The 12,029-nt window shown below is 46.7% G+C and overlaps 1 protein-coding gene and 1 non-coding gene across 3 annotated transcripts; both read left to right on the top strand.

Moving 5' to 3' along the window:
- Positions 1 to 169: 169 nt before the first annotated feature.
- On the top strand, positions 170 to 242 carry TRNAA-CGC (transfer RNA alanine (anticodon CGC)). Its single transcript has one exon. It is a non-coding gene; the product is annotated as a tRNA-Ala (tRNA).
- Positions 243 to 8,108: 7,866 nt separating this feature from the next.
- IFI6 (interferon alpha inducible protein 6) lies at positions 8,109 to 11,365 on the top strand. 2 transcript variants are annotated; one of them, XM_060081418.1, is made up of 5 exons: positions 8,109 to 8,180; positions 9,592 to 9,691; positions 10,055 to 10,123; positions 10,204 to 10,353; positions 11,144 to 11,365. In XM_060081418.1, the coding sequence occupies exons 2-5, from the start codon at positions 9,622 to 9,624 to the stop codon at positions 11,248 to 11,250; spliced, it is 396 nt and encodes a 131-aa protein (XP_059937401.1). In that variant the 5' UTR covers positions 8,109 to 8,180; positions 9,592 to 9,621; the 3' UTR covers positions 11,251 to 11,365. The 2 variants fall into 2 exon arrangements, with proteins under 2 accessions (XP_059937401.1, XP_059937411.1); XM_060081428.1 differs by lacking the exons at positions 8,109 to 8,180; positions 10,055 to 10,123 and having other exon boundaries at positions 9,358 to 9,691.
- Positions 11,366 to 12,029: the final 664 nt, after the last annotated feature.

The following is a 12,029-nucleotide window of genomic DNA, read 5'->3' as shown; positions in this document are numbered from 1 at the left end:
ACTCCCAGCAGTGAGGGAGAATACACATCACTGGGAATCATAGGATGTCTCAGAGGGTGTTAGGAAGAAACTATTATAGGATCTGGGCTAGGGTTGAGTGACTTGGGGGAAGGTCTAAGAAAGTGAGGGATTGCTCTAGATTGGATGTCAGAAAGCAAGGGCAGGGACTTCCCTGGTGGTCCAGTGGCTAGGATGCTGCACTCGCAATGCAGGGGGCCCAGGTTCCATCCCTGGTCAGGGAACTAGATCCTGCATGCCACAACTAAGAGTTCACAAGCCACAACTAAAGATTCCACATGCCACAACTAAGATCTCACATGCTGCAACTAAGAACTGGCACAGCCAAATAAGTAAATAAATATTAAAAAAAGAAAAAAAGATAGAAAGCAAGGACAATGCTATGACTGGAGATGTAAGTTTGATCTATAGAAGGAAGAGACTAGCCCAAGGGTAAAACTAATTGGTAAGAAGTAGCAGTCACTCATTTTAGCTAAGGTGGGGTTGTTTGATATTTTGACTTGTTGTCTATGCTTAGACAAAATATAAAGTGGCCTTGTTTTGTCTCATTTTATCATGGTGTCAGAGTAATCTTGTCTGAGACTGGTATTCTGTGTGGTCATTTATGTTCAATAACAAGACCTAGCTCTGAGTGCCAGGCCAGCCTCCTTTTTTTTTTCTTTCTTATATGGAATAAATACATAATTTATTAATTGTGTACATATTTTCTTACTCCTCATCCAAGTATTTTCAGTCCACCAATAGAACACTCAGGTATGTACTAATATTCAGTCATTTTAATAGACTTTCAGTCATATAAAAACCATAGGTTTCTATACATATTTTTCATTTTCTTGTTATAAAGCTATATTTGTTAAGGTATGAAGATAGAATATACCTTAAATAATAGGTTCTTGTCTTGATTTAGAGCTTTTAAATATTTAGACATCTGGTAGGTGAGCATCCATTTATACCATTGTTCCAGACCCTGTAGAAGTGAGTGGTGAGCCTGTTTGCTTCTCCCTCAGCAAACTCAAGGTGACATGACCACTCTCACATCAGAGCTCACCATCCAAGCTCAGAAACCACATAGATTCAGATAGTGAGGGATAGTCAGGATACTTCCAGAATTCAAGCACTTCTTACACCCCTGTTGCCAATACTCTGGTCCAAACCATTTCAATTTCTCATCTGGTGTGGTGGGCTTTGTATTATGTCAACTCAACCAAGCTGCAACTATGTTTCCCAGAGTTCCTTTTCTTGTATAGATTTGGATGAGAATTGGCCACAGAGGGAGATTTGGGCAGGATTTAGGAGGTGGAAGTGAAGCCGTAGACATGCTTACGCTTGGAAGGCTAGTACAGGGTCAAGTGCTGCTGCAGTTCATGCATGTTTTCACTGATCTGTTGGCTCCCCTTGTCGGTGTAAGGCAGCAGATGGACCATAGCTCCTCCAGCACCCACTCCCCGCCCCAATCTCTGCCTTCAGCTTCTCCAGCTCCAGGGTAGGTGTGTGTTGATGAAAGGCACCAGATTCTCTTGCCAGTCATCATCAAAATTGGAGACTTAGAGGTGGCGAGAGAGAAATGCGGGGGTGGAGGTCTAGTTTGTCCTCATAGATTCCAGTTCATCTTCATGGGTGCCAGCTTGACCTTGCCCTCCACCATTTCATGTCCATCTTTCAGAACACCCATCATTTAGGACTTCCCTGATGATTCCTAACCCAACATCAGAAGCACAAACAACAGCTGTACATAAACTGTGTAACTAGCACCCATAATTGCATATAATCAAATATGTATAATAAATCCCTTATTCTTACCACTCTTAATGGTTCTGCTTCTCTGATGGAACCCTGATGGATACATCTGGATTATTGCAACTGACTCCTAACTTGTCCTCTTGCTTCTGTTCCTGCCCTCCTGGGAAGCCAGAGTGATCCTGTGAAAGTTTTTCAGACATGTCACTCCTCTGCTCAAATCTCTCCAATAGCTTCCCATTTCATTCTAAGTAAATGCCAAAGTCTTTCCTTTAATTTTACCAGATTCAGTTTAGATGTCTCTCAGCAGTCAACATCCTTGCCTCATTGCCAAACGTTACTGGCTGCCTCAACATCATCAGGAGGCAAGAGCTAGTCTTTGGCATGAACTCAATTAAGCCTGCTACAGTAGGGGCACCAGAAGCTTTGGCACTCATGTCTGACCCAACTGGGCTTATGAAGGCTCTGGCTTCCCCTGCAACAGCCCAGTGGAAGGAGTTAACACGGTTCCAAAGGGCAGACTGTTAAGACCCTGTTGGCAACCATGAGACTAGACAATGAAAAATTGATGACAGATAAATTCCTCATTCTTCTGCCTTACTATGGACTATTCCAAGACATAGTGGTTCCATGTGACCCCTTTGAAGAGATCCCATGTGACTGAGCAACTGGCCTTGATTTTTGTGGGGCTCTGGCCAGCTAAGTAATGTAAGAGCTTATATTTCTTTCCTTCTTTTTCTGTTTCACTTCTGTTCTCCCCCTCACTTTTGCTTCCTTGGGATTGCAACACCCAAGAAAGCATCAGTGTACAACCTTTGATTCAGGCTCCATTTTCTAAGGAACATGGGTGGACGTTTAGTACCAGAAGAGGTCCTAGAAAACAGACCTCCGGGGTGTGATTTTGTAGTTGAATTTCTCACCCATGTGAAAGCAATAGGGATCTCATTGTTGGTAGTAGATGGAGTGATAATAACTTTGCCCTTCAGCTGGCATCACAATTAGTAAAGCTTTCACTTGTGGTGAAGGGAAGGCTATGAAGAAAAAAAAATCACAGCCAATCACATTATAAGTGGGAGAGTTGCAAAGGTCTCTAAATGTACAGTGTCAGTAGATCTCCTATGTCATAGTCAAGGTCCTGATAGGGAAAGAGTAGGATCCTGAGACCTGGGCTAGGGACATCAGGGTAGACAAACCTAAGAATCTTTATCTCATAAGTTCTCCTGGGTGGCAGAAGCAGCCCCTTCCCTCTTGCTAAGGAATAACAGTTTCTCACTTCCTTGAGACTATACAATAATCTCACATGAAGCAGGTCCTTCATAAGATATTTGTTCTCCTTAATACAAATGTCACTCCCATCACACACTCAAATAACTGGGGTCAGTTCCCAGCAAATCCTAAGTGGGGAGATTCAAGTCTTGACCCAGGAAAAATAAGCTATACATCAAAGGAATCGAAAGGCCTGGCTAATATATGTGGGAGTGATCTTGGGAGTTTTAGACATGGCAGTGAGGAGGCAGGCATGGCAGAATATAAGACTGGCTAATGGGGAATACATCATCATGGGCCACACTTGAGTTAGGTCAGGCTTTAATATGCTTGCAAGGATGCCTGAGCTGGTCTCTGGTAGTTTCCAAAGAGGGTCACCATCAATTCCTTCTTTCCCTCTAAGTACATGCCACTCCTCACATCAGAAGATGGAGTCTATTTTCCTCCTTTCCTTGAATTTGGACTGGGCTACGACTTGCCATAACCAACAGAATATGGTAGAAGTGATGATGTTCCAGTTCCAGACCTGGCCTTTGAGAAGACTGGCAGCTTCCATTTCCTCCCTCTTGGATGCCAGCCACCATGTAAGAAATCCAACCACACAGACACCCTTACACCGTGAAAAGACACCATGCTGAGAAAGAGAGATGCCTGACCAGCCCCAGATGTTCCGTCCATCCCAGCTGAGCTGCCATTTATGTAAGTGAAAAGGACATCCTGGACACTGTGCCTCCTGCAACACCTACAAACAATACATGAAGCATAGGAACACCCAGCTGTGAGCCTAACCCAGGCTGCAGAATTGTGAGAAATAATAAATTTCTGTTGTGTTAAGCCTTTAAGTTTTGGGTGGTTTGTTACTCAGCAATAGATGATTGAAGTATGATCTTAATAGTTTGCAAGGATGGTTCCTTAAAGCAGGATGATGACCTACAATAAATGAGGTCAAGATGCTAGAACTTCCTTGGTAGAGTATTAAGAAGAGGTCAGAAAGTTCAGGGAGGTGGGAATGTAAGATCTAAGAACTCAGCACCCATGTTCTCTAGAAGGGCCCACATGACACCCTCTGCACTAAGTCAAAAGGAACTCACTGATAAAGGGGACACCAGCACTTCTGAGTAGCTCAGTGGTGACTGTTTTGGGCACCCTAGGATTAAGAGTAAGAGATGCTGCTATGGAATTGGGATCCCTAATACCAATACTAATGTTGGGATTCCAGACTGGCAGAGGTGGCATCCAAGACCAGGTGAATATAATTACTGTCAAGGGCAGCGAGGCCAGAGTGACAATGAGGATGCCTCGATCTGCAGTAATCTATGGCAAGTTGTTATGGGGATGGAATGGATGGACAGCTGACTGGGTGATCCTCTATTTTCATATTTTAAAAAAAATCAGGAGCTGGTAAGCCGACGACTGACATCAGCTGCTACAATGGATAACCACAGTCCCTCATCTAGATTCTAGATCTAAGTTCACAGAGCCAGAACCCCTTGGCTACAGCAGAGGCCATTCCCCTAAAGAAACAACTCTACAGTGATATCATAATTATATATAGTAAATATTCCTCCAATCCTTCCCCAAAGGAATCTGCTGTCATTTACAAGGATAACTGTGCATTGGAAAAAGGACAATACTCAGAATTTTGAAAGATTATTAAAGAAATGGAGTCTGAATTGACACAAAACAGAGTTCTCTGGCTAGAGCAGGGAGTAAAGGAGCGCAGGTGATATAGATGGAGTTTAGTCTAAGTCCAATGGGTCCCAAAGAAGCTGACAGAATCCTTTCATTGATTCCACGATCTGCAGAGTAAAGGCTATAATGATAGGAAAAGCCAAGCAGAAGCTCCTGAAACTCCCTGTATTAGTCAGAGTTCTCCAAAGAAACAGAACCAATAGGATGTGTACATATATAGTAAGGGAGTGATTTATTTTAAGGAATTAGCTCATGTAATTGTGGAGGCCGGCAAGTGCACAATCTGCAGGGTAGGCTGGCCACTTGGCGACCCAGGGAAGAATTGATGTTACAGCTTGAGCCCGAAGGCGGACTGCAGGCAGAATTCCCTCTTCCAATGGGGAGTCAGGATTTTTTTGCTCTTAAGGCTTTTAACCAACTGAATGAGGCTCACCCACATTATGGAAGGTAATCTGCTTTACTCAAAGTACACTGATTTAAATATAAATCTCATGTAAAAACTACCTCACAGCAACATCTAGAGTAGCGTTTGACCAAATATCCAGGTACTGTGGCCTAGCCAAGTTAACACGTAAAATTAACCATTATACTGCCCTACAGCTGATTTGTGCAGTATTATTTCTGATCTAATACTTTGGCTGAGCTTGGATTCCCCATCGTATCCCCATTCAATTCACCTGTCTGGCCTCCAGGAAAACAGATGGATCAGGTAGACGATGGATAGATCACTGTGAACTTAACCTTGTGATAGCCCCAATCAGAGCTGTTCTCCTGGATGTGGTATCTTTACTGGAGCATATCAGCACAATCTCGAGCACTTGTGTGTGGTTATTGATTTAGCAAATGCTTTCTTTTCAATACCCAAGAGAAGAGATGATCAAAGGCGGTTAGTTTGCCTTTACATCACAATATGACAGTGAGAGCACCTTCACTCTCTCCCCTCAGGGCTTTGTTAACTTTCCAGCTCTCTGTTATCTATAGTCTTCAGGGAACTTGATCACCTTGACATCCCACAGAACATCATATTGGTCCACTATATTGATGACATCATGCTCATTGGACATGAAAAGGAAATGGTAAGCACCATATTTGCCAGAGAGTGGAAGGTAAATTGCATGAAGATTCATGGTCCTGCCACACTGGGAATATTTTTAGGGGTTCAGTGGTTTGGGGCATGCCAGGACAAGTTATCTCACCTCACATATCTCTTAGAAAAATGCACAGGCTTCCCTGGTGGCGCAGTGGTTGAGTCCGCCTGCTGATTCAGGGGACACGGGTTCGTGCCCCAGTCCAGGAGGATCCCACATGCCGCAGAGCGGCTGGGCCTGTGAGCCATGGCTGCTGGGCCTGCGCGTCCGGAGCCTGTGCTCCGCGGTGGGAGAGGCCACAACAGTGAGAAGCCCGTGTACTGCAAAAAAAAAAAAAAAAGAAAAATGCACAGTTTTTGGTGGACCTCTTTAGATTTTGGAGACAGAATAGACACGCTTAGAACTACTTCTCCAACCCTTTATTAGGTGACCTGGAAAGCTGCCAATTCTGAGTGGTGCCCAGACCAACAGAGGGCTGTATAGCAGGTTCAGATCATAAAACAGGCAATGCGGCCACTTTGGATTATATGATCCTGCAGATACAATGTTGCCTGAGGAATCTGTGGTGGATAAAGTTTCTGTGAGGAGTCTCTGAAAGCTCAAATAGGAGAGTTGCAGTGAGGACCCCTAGGATTGTGGAGTAAGGCATAATTACCATGATCCATTGGAACAAAAAGGTTCTGATGTGTCACTGGGCCCCAGTAGTGACTGAGCATGTGACCACCAGATGTCAGGTGGCTGTATGTCTAAAGTTAGATGTTATCAGACGGGCACAGCAGCAATCCAATATGATGGAAGTGGTACATTCAGGGCTGGGCTCAAAGAGTTCAGAGGCATGAGTAAATCAAATGAACAGGCAGCTCAGACTTCCATGGCATCTAATTCTGTTGATCTGACACCTCTGCTTTACTTCATACCTATGGCCTCATGGAGGGTTCCCTATAGCAAATTGATAAAGGAGGAAGGGAGTAGAAGCCGATTTACACACAAGTCAGTATAGGCACAAGCTGGAAATGGACCACTCTATTACAACCCCAAGTGAGGGTAGCCCTGAAGGACGGCGGTAAACTCCCTGGGGGCAACACTCCAAGCAATATACTTTGTCCTTCCTTTCGTATGGAGGAAGACATGACTGAAGCACAGATATACACTAATTCCTAATAAATGGCAAATGGCTTGGCTAGTTGGTCAAGGGCGTGAAAAGAGAAAGAGCAGAATTTGAGAGACAAGCAGGTCTGGGTAAGGGGCATATAGATGAATTTATCGGAGTGGGTGCAAAGTATGCAGATCTTGTGTCTCACATTAATGCTCACCAGAGACCATCGAGGCTCTCCAGCCAGATGGCCAAATGTCCCATCTTGTGGATGTCAGCCAGCCTCTAAATTTAGCCACCCTGTTGCTTTGCAAAAGACCCATAAAAGGGTGGCCATAGTGGCAAGGATGGAGGCTATGAATGGACCCAACAACTTGGGCTCCCTTTCATCGAGGCTGATCTGACAACAGCCAACAATTAGTCAACCAGCCAGCAGCAGGCAGCAGCATAGAAACATTGGTCAGGGAGGGCAGCCAGCCCCCCGCGGGCAGGTCAATTATATCAACCCCCTTCCACCTTGCAGAAAACAATGATTCATCCTTACTGGAATTATGTACTCCGAATATGGTTTGCATTTCTAGTTCTGCAAGCATCGCCATCCAAAGGTTGAAAGAATGCTCAATCCATTACCCAGAGCCAGAAGACTCATTTTATGGCAAAGGATATGTGACAATGGCCTCATGAACATGGGCTTCACTGGTCTTACCATATGCCCATCACCCAGAAGCAGCCAGCCTGAGAGAACAATGGAATAGAGTGATTTCATTTCCACAAGTTCTAATCTCCTCTTCTGCAAAATAGGATTATAAACAGTTCTAGTACCTCACAAGACTGTTGTGGGATTGGATCTCTTTCTTGGCCCTTGTATGCTGCAAGTGCTCAATAAGTGGTAGGCATTATTATTAATTGAATTAAACTGTGAAAGACCTTCTGCCCTAGGAGGAGCTGGTGATCGGGCTTCACTAAGCCCAGTAGGGCTGTGGATCTCACTCTAGTTTGACCTGCTTTGAATACTCTTAGCTATTCTGAAAGTGTCTGACTTGAATTACACTTTTTGGCCAGTAGGCAGCTCAGCGGAGATGTTGTCACTGAGCAGAGCTGGAGGGGAAGAGAAAAGATGACGCAGAGCTCGAGAAACCAAAACTAGAAACTCTGACGGGGATTGGCCACCTGGGGGGCAATCTGAAAGGGCTATATAAAATGAGCCTAAGAGCTGTTACCTCACTGCTGTTCCCGTCTATCAGCTGGCTGTAGGCAGGAAGCTTCCTTCTCTGCTTTCCTCCAAGGTAAACCCGGAAGCTATGAGATGTGGGTGTCAAGCTGCCAACCTTTGCCAGGCTACCTGCCCGTGAGGCTCATGCCATGAGAGCCGGGATGCCCACTCTTCAGGGAGTCTACACCCCTGAGTGCCCTGGGCTCAGAGTGGTCTGAGGGGATGTGTTGGTGGGCTTTTAGGGGGTTCGGTTGCAAAACCCCAAGAGTCATGAAACTTAGCTTATAGGTGCCATGTCAGCAGTCTCTGGCCTTAACCCTGCCACTTCACCTCCTTGGGCTTTAGTTCCTCATCTGTAAAATGAGAATCAAGCTACTTTACCTGCCCAAAGGACTGGATGATTTCTGAAACCCCTTCATTGTAGAATCTAATGTGACAGTGAGTTTATCTTTGAGGATAGATGAAGTGATCTGAAGTAGATATTCAAAGTGTGGGTTTGGGCATTAGTCAACTGTGGCTTTAAATCCTGACTGCTACTCCCTAGTTTAGCAGGCTTGGGATTATTACTTTTCTGAGCTTCAGTTTCCTTATCTATAACGTGTGGTTTAGAACAATGGTACCTACTTCATGGGGTTGCTATGGGTATAAATAACCTTGCGCTGTAAAGTGCTGAGTAAGTGCTCAGTACAAGGGAAGTTGTTTGGGTTTTTTGTTAGTTTTCAATTCAAGGAAAATGCATTGAGCGGACAAAGTTCACATTAGAGGTGAGTTGTGGTGGGGAAAGGGAAGTGTGTTTCTATTTTGCTGTGTAGTGGAAAAAGCATAGGTTTTGGATTCTGCAGCCTTGAGTGTGTGTCTAGGCTGCACAATTTCTTATGTGACCCTGGGCAAGCTCCTTTACCCCTCTCTGCTTTCTTTGTGAGAAAGGAAGTTGATGTGAAGCCAGTGTTTGGGGCCTGTAAATATTCAATGCATTGGGAGAATAAATCTATCAACAACCATCATTTAGAAAATTCTGTGTGACAGGCACTGTTCTAAATGCTAGGGATATAGTGGTGAACAGTTGCAAAACTCACAGCCACCCTCCGAAATAGGCTTTATTAATAGGCTCACCTTAGGGATAAGGAAACAGGCTCAAAGAAGTCCCAGGTATCCTGCTTAAGACAAAGCCAGACAAAGCCAGAAACAGAAACCACAGTAATGATACTAGCTGACTTCCGCTGAGTGCGCAGTGCATGCCAGGCACTGTACCAGAGAGGATTCCATCCTGTAATTCTCATAACCACCGGTGTGGCAGGAACATCAGCCCGCTGGTGCCGTGAGGAAACGGAAAGCCTGCGGCTCCTTAGAGGGGTCCTGGGCTCAGTCCAGAGCATCTCGCTGCTTTTTGTGGACTCATCCTCGAATCGAAAGGGAATACAATAGAGCGGGAGTGGCTCCAATAGGGCTCTGGGGACCGTCTCTTCCCTCTCCCCCATCCCAAGTACGGCGACAAAGCCTTGCGCTGTGCCACCATGCGGCAGAAGGCGGTATCGCTCGTCTTGTGCTACCTGCTACTCTACACCTGCGGCTGCGAGGAGACAGGTAAGGATCCTGGGGCACCTGAGGACTCTGGGATAAAGAAGCGGAGAGTTTCAGGATCCCTGGTTTCGAGACCCAGGCGTGCCTCTGAACGAGAGAAGCTATTCCAATGGACAGCGCAGCGCGGGGTCCCTGTAGCTAGAGAGTCCCAGATTCGAATCCGTGCTCTGTCAATTCTTCCATTCTCCCTAAATGAGTTCATGCCAGTTCTGTACCAGGCAGAGCACCCTGGGAAAAGTCTCTTCCCTTCACTGAGGCTCTCCGAAATGGGAGGATGGTGGCCCCACCTCCGGGGGTGGTCTGGAGCATCAGGCACAGAGTAGGGGGACCCTGCTCCCCACTGGACATTGTCCACTATCCTTCCAGACGAGAGACGCTCAGAGGACAGTGACTCCGGGTTCTGGGGCACGCTGACCTACATGGCCGTCGGAGGAGGTGGGTCTGGAGGGCGGGGAGCCCCGGAAGGTGGGGCGGTCCCTGCGGCTGGCATCCCTCACTGCTTCCTCTTCCTCCAGGGTTCATGGCCATGGCGCTGCCCGCGCTGGGCTTCACGAGCACAGGCATCGCCGCCAACTCGGTGGCTGCCTCGCTGATGAGCTGGTCGGCCGTGGCGAACGGAGGCGGAGTGCCCGCCGGGGGGCTGGTGGCCACGCTGCAGAGCCTGGGTGAGTGCGGGCCGGGCCAGGTGGCCCTCTTTTCTGTCCTGAGCCCTTTTCACAGGCTAACTCAGCTCTACTAGGTGGGGCTTCTTCTAATCCCCACCACTCAATGGGGAAACTGAGGCACCCAGGGATTAAGGAATTTACTCAAATTCTCCCATATAGTTAGCACCACGGCCAGAATTCAAACTCAGTCAGTCTGCCTTTGGGTTTTCAGACTCTAAGGCCAGAGCCTTCACTAATGCTTTGGCCAAGTCACAAGTCTCTCAGTTTCCTCATGCGTTAACCAGGATAAACATCCTCAATCTAACATTTTATGAATCTTCTCAATCTCAGAGAACCAGAGTGGCAAAGAAATGTGGTGAAGCGACCCAATTCAATCTCATACTAACCCTGGTCTTGCATTTCTTGAACATCATGAAGGGGATGGATACAGAGCACAAAATGATGCTTCTAAAAAACGTGCTTTCACCTGTCTCTCTCTCTCTCTCTTTCATCCAGCCCTTTCTTTCTTTTTTTTTTTCTCTTCCCCTCTGAGGAGTCCAAAATCCTACAGAAAAACCACCCCTGACAAACTGCCCCTCTGCCTTTCTGAACCCTCCATCTTCCCTCAGTTCTGGATGTCAAAAGCCCAAAGAACCAGCCCAAAAGGACACAGCCCTTCTCAGAGGGGGCAGAGAGGAAGACACAGACTAGGCTGCACCCCAGCAGTGAGAGGTGAAGGGTGTGGGCAAGGCTAGAAACAGTCTTGTGCTATAAGATGGTTGTCCTCTCACCAACTGTGTTTGCTTTACAGGGGCTAGCGGTGGCAGTGTCCTCATGGCCAAGATTGGGGCCCTTCTGGGCTATACTGTCCATAAGCAAATCGAAAGCAGAGGGAAGGAGAGAGCGGATGAGGAGTAGCTAGCAGCTCCCTGGACCCTCCTCCTTCCTCCTTGTCTTCCTTTTCCAGCTGCAGTCCAGAGGTTCCTCTTTCACACTTGGCAATGACCTAGGTAAAAAAACAGAATAAACGTCTCTCAGAAAACACTCTGTCCTGCTGTGAGTCGTGCTTGCTATGAGAAGCCCAACAAGATCTGGCTCTGGTCTGCCTCATCCACACACCCCACCTGCATTTCCCCCAAAGGCCATCACAGCTCCTGGAGCAAAACTAGCTGATTTCGCCTCTGAGCCTTGGCATATTCTGTTCTCTCTGTCTAGAATGTCCTTCTGAAGCTCATAACCCAGCTCAGACATCTCCTTCTCCGGGATTCCTGTCACAGCCTGAATGCTCAGGCTCTATTTCTCAGGGTTCCTGGGGAGGCAGATTCTTTCTGTTTTCGATGAGAGAAGTTTCCAACTACTTCCCTGATTGGGCAGAGATGGAGAAGCCAGATCTCCATTCTCCAAAGAAGTGCTAGAGTGGAGGATAGAAGGCCAGACATTTGTCTTGGGGAAACAGTGTAACAGCAGCTTTTGGGGGGTCAACAAGGCCTCCCTTCCCTCAGAAAACTCTGGGGACAGGGTAGGCAGTTTTCATCTGGAGCCTACACGCCTTCTGAGGGGGAAGGGAAGGCCAAGCCCTTGGGAGGATCTGAGGTTTGGGAGGCCTGTTCAGTGAACCAGAGTGCCAGGACCTAGGCAGGGGGAGGGCAGAAAGGCCCTGGAAATTGTTTGGTAGTAAAGCTAGGGCTGGTTCTAGC

The sequence above is a fragment of the Mesoplodon densirostris genome, chromosome 2 (assembly GCF_025265405.1).
Source record: "Mesoplodon densirostris isolate mMesDen1 chromosome 2, mMesDen1 primary haplotype, whole genome shotgun sequence".
NCBI classification, from domain to species: Eukaryota; Metazoa; Chordata; class Mammalia; order Artiodactyla; family Ziphiidae; genus Mesoplodon; species Mesoplodon densirostris.
This window is presented reverse-complemented; position numbering and strand designations above follow the sequence as displayed.

Excerpts from the sequence above, each read along its gene's own strand:
- IFI6 (XM_060081418.1), top strand. The coding sequence starts at position 9,622 with ATGCGGCAGAAGGCGGTATCGCTCGTCTTGTGCTACCTGCTACTCTAC. Across the intron at positions 10,124-10,203 it reads CTACATGGCCGTCGGAGGAG|GGTTCATGGCCATGGCGCTG; the intron begins GTGGGTCTGGAG and ends CTCTTCCTCCAG. Across the intron at positions 10,354-11,143 it reads GGCCACGCTGCAGAGCCTGG|GGGCTAGCGGTGGCAGTGTC; the intron begins GTGAGTGCGGGC and ends TTTGCTTTACAG.